The sequence below is a fragment of the Rhea pennata genome, chromosome 31 (genome assembly GCF_028389875.1).
Source record: "Rhea pennata isolate bPtePen1 chromosome 31, bPtePen1.pri, whole genome shotgun sequence".
Classification (NCBI taxonomy): domain Eukaryota; kingdom Metazoa; phylum Chordata; class Aves; order Rheiformes; family Rheidae; genus Rhea; species Rhea pennata.
Window position 1 is genome coordinate 891,480 of NC_084693.1, and position 13,941 is coordinate 905,420.

The 13,941-nt window shown below is 57.8% G+C and overlaps 4 protein-coding genes across 4 annotated transcripts; 2 read left to right on the forward strand and 2 right to left on the reverse strand.

Moving 5' to 3' along the window:
• Window positions 1–367: 367 nt before the first annotated feature.
• LOC134152416 (claw keratin-like) lies at window positions 368–802 on the reverse strand. The gene has a single exon (XM_062597756.1). The coding sequence runs from the start codon at window positions 800–802 to the stop codon at window positions 368–370; it is 435 nt and encodes a 144-aa protein (XP_062453740.1).
• A 1,499-nt stretch (window positions 803–2,301) lies between these two features.
• On the forward strand, window positions 2,302–2,736 carry LOC134152487 (claw keratin-like). Its single transcript, XM_062597911.1, has one exon. The coding sequence runs from the start codon at window positions 2,302–2,304 to the stop codon at window positions 2,734–2,736; it is 435 nt and encodes a 144-aa protein (XP_062453895.1).
• A 2,167-nt stretch (window positions 2,737–4,903) lies between these two features.
• On the reverse strand, window positions 4,904–5,338 carry LOC134152492 (claw keratin-like). Its single transcript, XM_062597916.1, has one exon. It carries the CDS (start codon window positions 5,336–5,338, stop codon window positions 4,904–4,906), a length of 435 nt encoding a protein of 144 aa, XP_062453900.1.
• A 1,499-nt stretch (window positions 5,339–6,837) lies between these two features.
• On the forward strand, window positions 6,838–7,272 carry LOC134152493 (claw keratin-like). The gene has a single exon (XM_062597918.1). It carries the CDS (start codon window positions 6,838–6,840, stop codon window positions 7,270–7,272), a length of 435 nt encoding a protein of 144 aa, XP_062453902.1.
• The last annotated feature ends 6,669 nt before the right edge of the window (window positions 7,273–13,941 follow it).

Here is a 13,941-nt window from a genome sequence, read left to right on the forward strand (position 1 = left end):
CGCCCCAAGCGTGACGCTGCGGGAGCTGGCGGAGCCCAAAGCAGTCAGGGCTGGGGCTGGGGGCAGGCGGCGAAGGGGCAAGGAGGAAGAACCACCAGAGGCCAACGCTGCGATGCAACAGAGCTTTTATTGCTGCTCCCAAGGCAGGAGACGCGTGGGGAAGAGCGGGCGCCCGGCCACGGCAAGGCCACCGTGTCCGAGCAGGGCTGCAGAGCGCGAGCGAGCACCGGCCGCGCCGCAGGAGGAGGCGCCCGGCGCTCGGCCGCGCTGCCCGGCGGCAGGGAGGCCCTGCCGAGCGCCGGGGCTCGAGAGGTGCCGGTGGTCTTCCGGAGCCGGGCGTGCCGGAGAGTCGTGCCGAGAGTGGGGCTCAGCAGGGCCCGCAGTTGCCGTTGAGGTAGCGGTGCCCAAGGCCCCAGCCCCCGTACCCGCAGCTCCCAAAGGCCCCAGAGCCACCAAGGCCCCCCAGACCCCAATAACGCCCAAACCCTCCAAGGCCCCGAAAGCCTCTAGAGCCCCCAAGGCCTCCATAGCCCCCGAGGCCTCCGTAGCCCCCGAGGCCTCCGTAGCCTCCAAAGGTGCCGCCGAAGCCCCCTCCAACGCCGGGGGCTCCCGCCGAGCCGACGACGCTGTGCTGCGGGAAGGAGCTGAGGATGGGCCCGGGCAAGGTGAGCACCGACGCCGGGGGCTGGATCAGCACGGTGGAGTCGGGGCACTGCCGCACGCAGGGCTCGTTGCAGGCGTCGGCCAGCGGGGCCGGGGCGGCCACCCCGCAGGGAGAGGCGCACACGGCGGAGCAGGACATCCTGGGGCTCGGCGGGGCCGGCTGCGGGACGAGACGGAGCCCCAGCTCAGCGCGGCACCGCGGCGCTGGGGCCTGGCGCCGCTCGCGCACCCTGCCCGAGGGCAGCGCGAGAGGCTCCGGCGCGTCCCGCAGCCCCGAGCGCCCACCGCCGGCGGCTCCACCGACGGGCCGCACACGCTGCCTCCGAGCCCGCGGGCCCCAGCAGCCCTCCCGCCGGCAGCTCTCGGGCGGCAGCGCCGCGGCCGCAGCGGCACCGGCACGCGGAGCGGCGGTGCAGCGCCCAGCCGGGAGCGCAGCGGAGGAGGCAGCGCGGAGGAAGGGGAGAGGCAGCGGCGGTCGGACTTACCGCGTGGAGGAAGGAGCTCGAGTGGCGGCGGCGGGGTAGAGGGCTGCGGAGCCCTGAGCGCTTTTATACGAGTCGCGGGGCCGCGGCAGCGACCGCAGGTGCCGCCGAAGCGGGCGGTGGCGGAAGCCCCGATTGCTGCGCCCGTCAAGCCGGCACGCGCCACCCCTCCGCCAACGATGCGGGGCGGTCCTGCCCCACGGCGCTGGGACCCGCCGCGCAGCCAGGGCTGGGGAGCGAGGAGCCGCGGGAGAGCAAAGCCCCGGCACAGCGCGACGCGGAGGGCGACACCCCGTCGGGCCATAGCCGACGGCGGCAGCACACCCCCGCCTGCTCCTAATCCCTCTCTTTGAACATGGAAACGAGGATCGAGCGTCGTGCAGGCGCGCTCGTAAACGCCGCCTACACGCGCCGCACGCGTGTGATCAGCCCCGTTTTATGGGCTGGTAAGCGGGGCAGCCGGGAGGTCGGCGGAAACGGGGACGCAGTCGCGGACTGCTGGGGGCCCTCAAGCGCCTGCCACCGCCCCGCGCCAGGCAGCAGTGGGGCACGCGGGGCTGGAGCACGCCGGCGCTGCCGGGGCTGCTCGGCTCCCTGCCTGGCCCCAGCGCCGTGGGGCAGGACCGCCCCGCATCGTTGGCGGAGGGGTGGCGCGTGCCGGCTTGACGGGCGCAGCAATTGGGGCTTCCGCCACCGCCCGCTTCGGCGGCACCTGCGGTCGCTGCCGCGGCCCCGCGACTCGTATAAAAGCGCTCAGGGCTCCGCAGCCCTCTACCCCGCCGCCGCCACTCGAGCTCCTTCCTCCACGCGGTAAGTCCGACCGCCGCTGCCTCTCCCCTTCCTCCGCGCTGCCTCCTCCGCTGCGCTCCCGGCTGGGCGCTGCACCGCCGCTCCGCGTGCCGGTGCCGCTGCGGCCGCGGCGCTGCCGCCCGAGAGCTGCCGGCGGGAGGGCTGCTGGGGCCCGCGGGCTCGGAGGCAGCGTGTGCGGCCCGTCGGTGGAGCCGCCGGCGGTGGGCGCTCGGGGCTGCGGGACGCGCCGGAGCCTCTCGCGCTGCCCTCGGGCAGGGTGCGCGAGCGGCGCCAGGCCCCGGCGCCGCGGTGCCGCGCTGAGCTGGGGCTCCGTCTCGTCCCGCAGCCGGCCCCGCCGAGCCCCAGGATGTCCTGCTCCGCCGTGTGCGCCTCTCCCTGCGGGGTGGCCGCCCCGGCCCCGCTGGCCGACGCCTGCAACGAGCCCTGCGTGCGGCAGTGCCCCGACTCCACCGTGCTGATCCAGCCCCCGGCGTCGGTGCTCACCTTGCCCGGGCCCATCCTCAGCTCCTTCCCGCAGCACAGCATCGTCGGCTCGGCGGGAGCCCCCGGCGTTGGAGGGGGCTTCGGCGGCACCTTTGGAGGCTACGGAGGCCTCGGGGGCTACGGAGGCCTCGGGGGCTATGGAGGCCTTGGGGGCTATGGAGGCTTTCGGGGCCTTGGAGGGTTTGGGCGTTATTGGGGTCTGGGGGGCCTTGGTGGCTCTGGGGCCTTTGGGAGCTGCGGGTACGGGGGCTGGGGCCTTGGGCACCGCTACCTCGACGGCAACTGCGGGCCCTGCTGAGCCCCACTCTCGGCACGACTCTCCGGCACGCACGGCTCCGGAAGACCACCGGCACCTCTCAAGCCCTGGCACCCGGCACGGGCTCCCTTCCTGCAACGCTCCGCTCAGGACCGTGCCGGGCCGCCTCGAGCCTGCGCAGAGCCCGCCGGGGCTCTCCTCCTGCCCCCCTTGAGCTTCGCTCCCCGCCGCGACGCCCCGCGACGCCGCAGCCGAGCGCCGCTGCCTCCTCCTGCGGCGCGGCCGGTGCTTGCTCGCACTCGGCACCTCTGCACGGAGACTGCGGCCTCGCCGTGGCCGGGACCCTGCTCTTCCCCGTGTGCCGCCTCCCTCGGGAGCGCCAATAAAAGCTGTCTTGCATCGCAGTGTTGGCCTCTGCAGCTTCTTCCCTGTTCCCATCCTGGCCCCAGGCCCTGCCCCAGCCAGGCCAGGGCCTCCTTTGGCCGCTGACGCCCAGCTCCCACAGCGACGCCTCATTGCGGGGGCCTGCGGGAGCTGCCTCGCGCCCCCCGCCTGCCCCCTCTGCAGCACATCCCTCCACGGGACCGTCGCCCACAGCACAGCACGCGTGTGGCTCTTCTTGCAGCGCCTGTGCACTCTTTGCTCTCCCCCTTTCCTTCCCAGCTTGCGCTCCCCCACACCAAGCCCAAGACGACGTGTTGGGCACCGCAGGGCACTTGCAGCCCTTTCCCGCTGCTTCCCATGGGCCGCATCCACCCCACGGCCACGGGGCTGGCGCACCCAAACAGAGCCACCCCCAGGCCCACGGCCCCGGGCACAACCTCGGATGAGGACGTGGCTCCGGAGAGTACTGGATGTCACACCACCACCACCACATCCCCACAACCTTTCCTCAAGCCCCTTCACATTCTCTCGTCGTCCCCTTTCTGCTGATCCCGGCTCTCCCTTGGTCCCGACGGTCCCTGCTGCTCCAGCAGAAGCTCTTCCCTGCGTTTCCCCTGTGTCACCCAACGCCAGCCCTGGGGGCACGGCTCTGCTGGCACAGGACGCCTGGAAAGGGAACATGCCAAAGGGGAAAAGGCTACAGGAGAACTGAAGCTCGGGCGCAGGATCCTGCAGGCTGTGCGCAGCGGGGACGGAGCCGCGCCTGCCCTTGCTCTCTGGCTCCTTTTTTGCCCACTCTCCGTCTTCACAACTGGGCGTGAAACATTTCTCGGAAACTGCCCAGCAGGGACCAGCGTGCTGCCCTGCCCCTTGCACTCTGGCCCTGCTGCACACTGTCTCTGCGCAAGGCGCCACGCGCGACCGGCACTGCACGACTCTAAGGTCGCCGAGGAAGGACGGGCCCTCTGCGGACCTTCACAGCAACCTCCCGCTCAGAGCTGTCGCCCTCGCAGGAGCCGGCATGCCTCTGCACTTTCCAGGGTCCTTGGGAGGAACCAGGAGACCTCAAACCCCACCTCCCACCACCAGAAGGGGCTCTGGGAAGACGGCGATCTGTCCCTGCCACCTCTTCTGCAAGCCTCCACCACCCTTGCAGGCAGAGCCGGGTGGCCAGCGCTCGGCTGCAGCCCGAGCGGGCAACGAGGCTTTACCTCTTTGCCCCTTTCCCCTTTCCCCTGACGGTGGCTCTGTAACAGCCCGTGAAGGGCAGGAGCAAACACCCGCGCTGCCTGGCCACGGCATCTACGAGACCTTCTGCACGATGTCCACGGCCCTTGGGCGTGCGCAAAGCGGGACTCCAGTGCGGCTGGGTGACGGGGGGCAGCTCCCGCCATGTGCTCTGCACGGCCCAGCCGCAGGGCGGGCAGTAGTTAGGAGGCACCCGCCAAAGTGCCCCCGCGCCCCAAGCGTGACGCTGCGGGAGCTGGCGGAGCCCAAAGCAGTCAGGGCTGGGGCTGGGGGCAGGCGGCGAAGGGGCAAGGAGGAAGAACCACCAGAGGCCAACGCTGCGATGCAACAGAGCTTTTATTGCTGCTCCCAAGGCAGGAGACGCGTGGGGAAGAGCGGGCGCCCGGCCACGGCAAGGCCACCGTGTCCGAGCAGGGCTGCAGAGCGCGAGCGAGCACCGGCCGCGCCGCAGGAGGAGGCGCCCGGCGCTCGGCCGCGCTGCCCGGCGGCAGGGAGGCCGTGCCGAGCGCCGGGGCTCGAGAGGTGCCGGTGGCCTTCCGGAGCCGGGCGTGCCGGAGAGTCGTGCCGAGAGTGGGGCTCAGCAGGGCCCGCAGTTGCCGTTGAGGTAGCGGTGCCCAAGGCCCCAGCCCCCGTACCCGCAGCTCCCAAAGGCCCCAGAGCCACCAAGGCCCCCCAGACCCCAATAACGCCCAAACCCTCCAAGGCCCCGAAAGCCTCTAGAGCCCCCAAGGCCTCCATAGCCCCCGAGGCCTCCGTAGCCCCCGAGGCCTCCGTAGCCTCCAAAGGTGCCGCCGAAGCCCCCTCCAACGCCGGGGGCTCCCGCCGAGCCGACGACGCTGTGCTGCGGGAAGGAGCTGAGGATGGGCCCGGGCAAGGTGAGCACCGATGCCGGGGGCTGGATCAGCACGGTGGAGTCGGGGCACTGCCGCACGCAGGGCTCGTTGCAGGCGTCGGCCAGCGGGGCCGGGGCGGCCACCCCGCAGGGAGAGGCGCACACGGCGGAGCAGGACATCCTGGGGCTCGGCGGGGCCGGCTGCGGGACGAGACGGAGCCCCAGCTCAGCGCGGCACCGCGGCGCCGGGGCCTGGCGCCGCTCGCGCACCCTGCCCGAGGGCAGCGCGAGAGGCTCCGGCGCGTCCCGCAGCCCCGAGCGCCCACCGCCGGCGGCTCCACCGACGGGCCGCACACGCTGCCTCCGAGCCCGCGGGCCCCAGCAGCCCTCCCGCCGGCAGCTCTCGGGCGGCAGCGCCGCGGCCGCAGCGGCACCGGCACGCGGAGCGGCGGTGCAGCGCCCAGCCGGGAGCGCAGCGGAGGAGGCAGCGCGGAGGAAGGGGAGAGGCAGCGGCGGTCGGACTTACCGCGTGGAGGAAGGAGCTCGAGTGGCGGCGGCGGGGTAGAGGGCTGCGGAGCCCTGAGCGCTTTTATACGAGTCGCGGGGCCGCGGCAGCGACCGCAGGTGCCGCCGAAGCGGGCGGTGGCGGAAGCCCCGATTGCTGCGCCCGTCAAGCCGGCACGCGCCACCCCTCCGCCAACGATGCGGGGCGGTCCTGCCCCACGGCGCTGGGGCCAGGCAGGGAGCCGAGCAGCCCCGGCAGCGCCGGCGTGCTCCAGCCCCGCGTGCCCCACTGCTGCCTGGCGCGGGGCGGTGGCAGGCGCTTGAGGGCCCCCAGCAGTCCGCGACTGCGTCCCCGTTTCCGCCGACCTCCCGGCTGCCCCGCTTACCAGCCCATAAAACGGGGCTGATCACACGCGTGCGGCGCGTGTAGGCGGCGTTTACGAGCGCGCCTGCACGACGCTCGATCCTCGTTTCCATGTTCAAAGAGAGGGATTAGGAGCAGGCGGGGGTGTGCTGCCGCCGTCGGCTATGGCCCGACGGGGTGTCGCCCTCCGCGTCGCGCTGTGCCGGGGCTTTGCTCTCCCGCGGCTCCTCGCTCCCCAGCCCTGGCTGCGCGGCGGGTCCCAGCGCCGTGGGGCAGGACCGCCCCGCATCGTTGGCGGAGGGGTGGCGCGTGCCGGCTTGACGGGCGCAGCAATCGGGGCTTCCGCCACCGCCCGCTTCGGCGGCACCTGCGGTCGCTGCCGCGGCCCCGCGACTCGTATAAAAGCGCTCAGGGCTCCGCAGCCCTCTACCCCGCCGCCGCCACTCGAGCTCCTTCCTCCACGCGGTAAGTCCGACCGCCGCTGCCTCTCCCCTTCCTCCGCGCTGCCTCCTCCGCTGCGCTCCCGGCTGGGCGCTGCACCGCCGCTCCGCGTGCCGGTGCCGCTGCGGCCGCGGCGCTGCCGCCCGAGAGCTGCCGGCGGGAGGGCTGCTGGGGCCCGCGGGCTCGGAGGCAGCGTGTGCGGCCCGTCGGTGGAGCCGCCGGCGGTGGGCGCTCGGGGCTGCGGGACGCGCCGGAGCCTCTCGCGCTGCCCTCGGGCAGGGTGCGCGAGCGGCGCCAGGCCCCGGCGCCGCGGTGCCGCGCTGAGCTGGGGCTCCGTCTCGTCCCGCAGCCGGCCCCGCCGAGCCCCAGGATGTCCTGCTCCGCCGTGTGCGCCTCTCCCTGCGGGGTGGCCGCCCCGGCCCCGCTGGCCGACGCCTGCAACGAGCCCTGCGTGCGGCAGTGCCCCGACTCCACCGTGCTGATCCAGCCCCCGGCGTCGGTGCTCACCTTGCCCGGGCCCATCCTCAGCTCCTTCCCGCAGCACAGCGTCGTCGGCTCGGCGGGAGCCCCCGGCGTTGGAGGGGGCTTCGGCGGCACCTTTGGAGGCTACGGAGGCCTCGGGGGCTACGGAGGCCTCGGGGGCTATGGAGGCCTTGGGGGCTCTAGAGGCTTTCGGGGCCTTGGAGGGTTTGGGCGTTATTGGGGTCTGGGGGGCCTTGGTGGCTCTGGGGCCTTTGGGAGCTGCGGGTACGGGGGCTGGGGCCTTGGGCACCGCTACCTCAACGGCAACTGCGGGCCCTGCTAAGTGCCAGGTACTAGAGGAAAGTTGAATGTTCCCGAGGTGTATAAAGAATTCTGGAGAATAATCTCATCTTCTTTTTATGCTGTGATAAAGCATCTCTTTTAGAATACTGATTTTCGCTTGTTATCATAGAATAAGTTTGCAGATCTTCAGCTGCTGAGTGTTACTTGCTTAGTATTATATCTTTGGGACGTTCTGTGATTCTGGACTCTCAGGAATATCTGTTGTTTCTGTTTAACTCTGAAATCTTCTCTTTGTGGTATAGCAAAGCTGTGCTCATGCTTGGATGACTTTCCTCTGCTCTGTGCTGCTCTAATGCTCCTGCAGTAACAAAGGGGGAATGTTTGGGGTGAAATAGTGCATTGGGATGTGTCACAAGTCTGGTAATTTTCAGGCTTCTAGTTCATTTTCTCTGCATTGTTTCATTTCCTCTTGTCAGTTTTTATGCCATTTTCCATCCACATTAAAGAATCTTCATTGCATGAACAACTTTTTTTTTTACTGAGTTTGGTCTTCTTACTCTTCACTATGGTGACGTATGTCTATGACTAAGCAGTGGTGTTAAATGTCATATGGCATGTGGGTTTTCTAAAAAGCTTTCTGGGAGTTCTGAATGTCGCATAGAAAATACTTCTGAAATGCACTGTGAAAAAGTTGCTACCCAACTGTTACCTTCATTGCAAGAAACAGCTTTCAAAAGAAAGACATCAGTGTATTTTTTGTTGCTCCATGTTGGAATTAAATTTAAGCAAGTGGAATATTTCCTGGAAGGACACCTTCCCCATTTATACTTTTGAAAAAGAATAGAAGTTTTTACTTCTAAAGGAAGAAAATATAGAGGAAATGAATTTGGTTGTACTAAGCCCAGTAAGGAAATGATGAAGGAAAAGTTACAGCAGGACTCCATGTGATGTTTCTTTTATGCCCCCACTAATGGCTGAAGGAGCCTAGCACAGCTTCATCCCTACTCATCTGCACAAGGGACCTTGCACCAAGCAGTGTCTCCCTCAGATCTTCTGCTCCCTGCAGCCCAGCAGTTGCACGTGTCTTGCTTTGGGGCAAAGCCCTGGGAGGACACTCTATCCAGAGATGGAGATGGCAAATTTGGGCTGGAGCTCTTTCTGAGCTGCTGCAGGCACCGCAGTTACAAAGGTTACTGCCTGGGACGTAGGTTGCTCCTGAGTGGTGTGTTCAGCACACATCTAACAGGACTTTGAAAATGAGTGAGTTCATATGATTGTGTAGAAGAGTATTCCAGAGATCCTCCGACATTTCGGCGTAAAGAAGCATGGAACACCTATGACTTGTGGGTAAATATACTTTAAATCTAGCTGAAGCATAAAAAAAGAAAATGATTGCATGATAAAGAAAACCAAAAGACGTTCTATGGAACAGAAAATTTATTTGGAATGAGATCGTTTTTTCTACAGTTCTGGAACAAAATTGTACAGAGTATAAAGATTATCTTTCCAGGGGCTCAACGCGGCACTGACTAACCACCAAGGTCAAAGTGATGCAGTCTATAAAAAATGTTACTCTCCTTTGCTGCAGTTGTGTGCAATTTCTAGCACCCTAAGTCACATCTCCAAATCAGTGTCAAAGCCAATACTGTAATTGGAACAAGACAAAGTGCAATGCAAGCGGATGACTAAACTGCAAAGCCAGTAGATAACAAATCTAAGTTAAAGGCAAAATGAGAAAATGCACACATGAGCCTGCCTGTGAGAGGTGCTGGGCATTCCTGGATCTCATTCTGTTCAGCTAGAGCTTGGCAACACCCATTGCTTGGGCTCCTACCTCTCAGCTCCACCCTCAGTTTGCAACGTGAGCTTCCTTGACTACTTTAAATTGACGGTGCATGTAGAGCCCAAGCTTAATATGTCCATCGTTTCCCAGAGCGGTATGAGTTGCATGGATGTGTCCATTGGGAAGAGTAGGTGTATGAGTATTTTGGGGCATATCGAGGCTCAGGTTGTGAGACGACCTGGGGGGCAAGTTTCTCAGCAGCTGACTCTAGCCGCCCGGCAACCTCGGTGGCCAGTGGGGCTGTAGCAGGGGGCTCTGCCAGCGCTGCCTCGGGCGGCTCCGAGGCTCCCACCATGGTCTGCTGCGGGTAGGTGGTGAGGATGGGCCCTGGGAAGGTGACCACGACGGGTGGCGGGTAGATGATCACCCGGGAGTCAGGGCAGGCCACTACACAGGGCTCGTTGCTGCTGGTGGCCAGGGGCTGAGGACACGTCACCTCGCAGGGGTTGGTGGGTGCCAGCTGCTCTGAAGCCATGCCTGGCTTGTGGAGGAACGCCTGGAACTTATCTGCAGAATAAACAAAAGGCTGTGAGCCAGGAACGAGGGTTTCTAAGCTCAGCTCCAACAGATCTTTAGACAGTACAAGAATCTGAATAAAGACAGCAGCCTTAAATCTTTCCCTCTTGCTTGGCTTAAATCTGTTTCTGTTTCCTAATCAGCTGCTTTAAGTCTTTTTTGTTCATTTTACTCCTTTTCCTCTGAGAGCAGAGAGCTCCCTCTTTTCTTGTGAGCTCCCTCCAAAACAAGCATCTGCTCTAAAACCTCTGAGCCCTCTGTAATATTTCCCAGAGACAAAGACAAGCTCGAGCATGTGCTGGCAGAATCTCTTCTCCTCCCACACGCAGCTTCTCAAGGTAGCTCCTGAGATCGGCATCTTGCAGGCAGAGTGCAAGGGAGAGAGAGAGAAATACAGATTTTTTTCAATAGATATAAAGTACTCTGAGCACTTTGAAAATCTGGCATGGTTCTTTGTGACTGTGTGGGAACCTGGTGTCAGAAGAGCTGAATATATATTTCCTTGAGTCCCTAACTAACGCATTTTATGAATAATATTCAAGCTCTCTGTAGCTCAGTCAATCTAGCATCCTGCCTAATTCCTTCTGTTTTCCTTTTCTCTAATTTTGCTTTACGGATGAATGATGTTCTCAAACCAAATGAGAAAACTGCAGCTTCAGTACAGGCTACACACAGATTTAATAATGTTTATTTCCTTCTTCAGATTAAATCTTAGTATCGTCATGGTACAGTGTTGCATTAATTTTAAAACTGTAAATCAACTATACTTTATAGTGATGAATAAGCAAAAAGTCTTACTTTATTCCCAGGTAAATCCTGTGGGCTGATATAAACTAAAATTCTTTTCCTTAAACTCTTGGAAGGAGGAGGAGGGGTCTAGGCTTTAAAGCACCCCTTACAAAAATTAAGCAGAAAAGGCAGGAAAAGTTTCTAAGGCAGATGGAGGGTAACTTAGAGCTCATCTGTAAAATCAGACCACAGATCTGTCTGCTCACGCTATTTGCTCACTCTTGGCATAGTTTTGAGCTCATTAGATCTCCTCTGTGGAGAACCGGTGCACAGGCTCCTACAATGTACAGCCAGCAACACTTGCTAACGAGGGAACTACTAAATTGCCGAGTATGAAGTGAAAATCTCCTAAAAGTTACTTTCTCTGACTTTAGGAGCTCCATGCCACCTTGTGCCAGCTGCACAGGGGAATGAGCAGAGCAAGGATCCATTTGACCTATTTACCTGTCTCAAACAGGCTCAGAGGAAAGTAAAAATGTCCTCAGGTGTATCATTCTGGGAAAAAAACATACACAAAAATTTTCCCTCAATATCCTTAGGTTAGAACTTGGCTTCAGCAGAGGAAAAGAATTCTTGATTTCACTTCTGCAAAAACACATTAAAGCAGTTGCAAAACCATATGATAGTAGTTAAAAATTTAAACTTTCTTCACTTATATTGAAATAATAATATCTGATCCTTGCTTGCTTGTTGTGACTCTAAATTAGCTAAGGATGGACAGGTTACGAACAAAAGCAATGCTACGTTTCTACAATTGCACAAAATGAACTTGAAATAACAATGAGATTTACTTCTATAGTTACCTATGAAATTCCCCCCGACACTTAACAGGAGCTGAATCCTCTATTCAAGCCACATATGCAAAAGCAATGCTAATATCTATTCTCAGAACACTTCTGAGAATTTTTCAGAACTAAGAGACTGAGATTCCCCATTTTCACAAAAAATTAGCAGCCCAAAGGAGTCTTGAAAAAACCCTTGATTTCATTTTTACAGCCTTTATCCATCAGTATCTGTTAAAATACATCTCTAGAAAATGTCTGTAGAAAGATGTTTACTAATGTCTCTGAGAGTCAGAATATTTATACAGGATTTAGTCTCAATTTTAACAAAATTCTATCTAAAACAAAATTAAACTCAAGCTTTTTTTATATAGTTGTCAAATCAGACTTACTCAGTGTACCGGAGAGAACAAGTCAAGAGAAGTAGTTTAAAAGAAAAAGCCTTGCACTGGAGGAGTTTTTATACCCTTTCTTAGTTTGCCTGGAGGCACTGAGACACCCTTTGTGTCAAAGACTTTAATTACTTATGAAGCAAACTTTGTTGCATGCATTACTCCTCTAGTTGCTGTAATTGTTTTTCTTACTGCTTACGGTTATCTAAGGCTGAGTTAGTTCACAGTATGAAAAGCAGATTTAGACACGCAGGTTCCTTTCATCTTTAAATTTCCTGGTTTTGCTGCACTGATTTCATTAAATACACACCAAGAATTAATACACTTCCAGTGACTTATCTTTGCAAATAACATAATTGCACAGGGAGTCTTGGAGCTGTCTGTCACAGGATGTCAGCACACCCAGGATTTGTTTTCCTTGCTGGAAACACAGGCTAACGTGTCTCCTCCCAGTGCCTAGATAAATCTTTAGAAACACAGGGCTTGTTTCTCAGCTGACATCATGTCAATGCAGTTTGGATCTGCTCTTACCTGGGCCAGAAGAAGCATCAGGTGCAAAAACTTTCAACAGTGAAACTAACACTGAACGGTCTCAAATCGAGCTGTCTCAATTATGAAGCTTGAAGTTAGGAGCTGATTAAATAAGTGTCTTGTGCATTTCACTCTGTATGAGATCAGAGCTGTCTAAATCCACTAGGATATTATTAGTGTTAACATAGCATAATCTCTGCATATTACATAATATATATATATATATATATACACGATATAAAAAATTATATAAATTATAAAATATAACTATAAAACTACATAGTTTTGATTTTTTTTCAGTGTCTTTTTATTCCAGTTTTAGGGGGGGATCTCTAGCTGAAAGACCTCTCCCTCCAACCTTGCCCCCAAAATTGTTATTGCAAAACATGGGCATGAAAGTCACCCTACAAAAAGATCCCAGCTAAGCGCACTGGATTCTCACTTCAGTTAATCCATCATTGGGAACTCCCTGACAGAATAGAGACTGGATCCTAGCTGTCACATTAAAATGCAGCCCCTTAACTGCAAGATAACTTGCTCTTCAAAATTCAGCAATACTATACAGAGTTGCTCTTTTCTCCAATTTTCTTTGCTCTGGAGTGAATAGCAATGGTAATAAAGACAACGAAGGGCAGAGTGATGTGGGCTGTATACACCATAATATAGAATATTAATATTCTGAGCAGCTATTAATTTTAAAACACTTTAAAAATGATATCTTTGTGTATATTTTAGTGCTAATCCTTTCCTTGCAAAGATATGATCTATGTGGTCAAACCAGTTCTGTGCAACTTTAGAGCACAAATTCTTGTTTCTAAAGCTGAGTCAGGAGTGTTTGCTAATGAAGGAATGATCAAAAGAAAATGCTGCTGATACAGATCTGCATTATCCGTTCCCTTGACTTCAAAGAAGCTGAACTTGCTTACATCACTGATGTATCATATCAGCAAAAATTCTGCCCACTAGGCAAGCAACAACTGAAATATATGTCCAGCTCTTTATATTACATAAGTGATTAATTCTTGCTGGTGTATGGATCCACTGTATTTTACACCAGCAAAAACTGCTGCTTACTGGTTTTTATAAGAAACACAAGGGAAAGTTGAGGCAATGAATCATGGTATGCCCAGGACAATGCAAGGAATGACTTCGATGCCTCTCTTTTTGAAGTGATACTATTACCCAACAGCAGGCATCACACACTGCTTATTATCTTAATCCAACTATTTGCACAGGCAACATATTAATAAGTGTTTGTGAAATGTTTTCAATCCTCAGAGCATTCTCATGGTGTATAATTACTCAGGGTGTTTCAACAGACATTGCATAAATCCTAATTTTTGGCATAAAGAGCATAATAAATAAAAATCTGCAAACTGGGTATGTGATGGGGGAGAAGGATGGTTTTCTCCCAGTGTGTTTGTGAGTTCAACAAAACAGGGCTTTTGCTGCAGATGTTCTGGTAATATTTGGTGGTGAAAAGGGGAAATTTTGCTGCAAACTCTGATAGTCTGATGAAGCATGGAACAGTCAGCACTTTCCAGGCTTGTCAGATCCCCACCATGGGCATGAGGCCAGGCTTCCTAGCCTTTGTGTGTCTCCACCAACTCATTTCTGGGGTTTAGGGACCCATCCGAGAACCCTTGAAGAGCAAGAGAACCCAGGGCTTCCACTTCTCATTCCTTCCTAAATGGGGCTAAACTAGATTTTTCTACTGAAAAACAGCAACTAATATTAAAGGATTATTAATTTGCTTGATAAACTTTAAGGAAATGAGTGTTGAATTGGCACTGAAGGAAAGGGAATGAAGGGAGCAGGGTGGAAGAGAGAGAGGCAGAAGCATTAAGTGGATATTT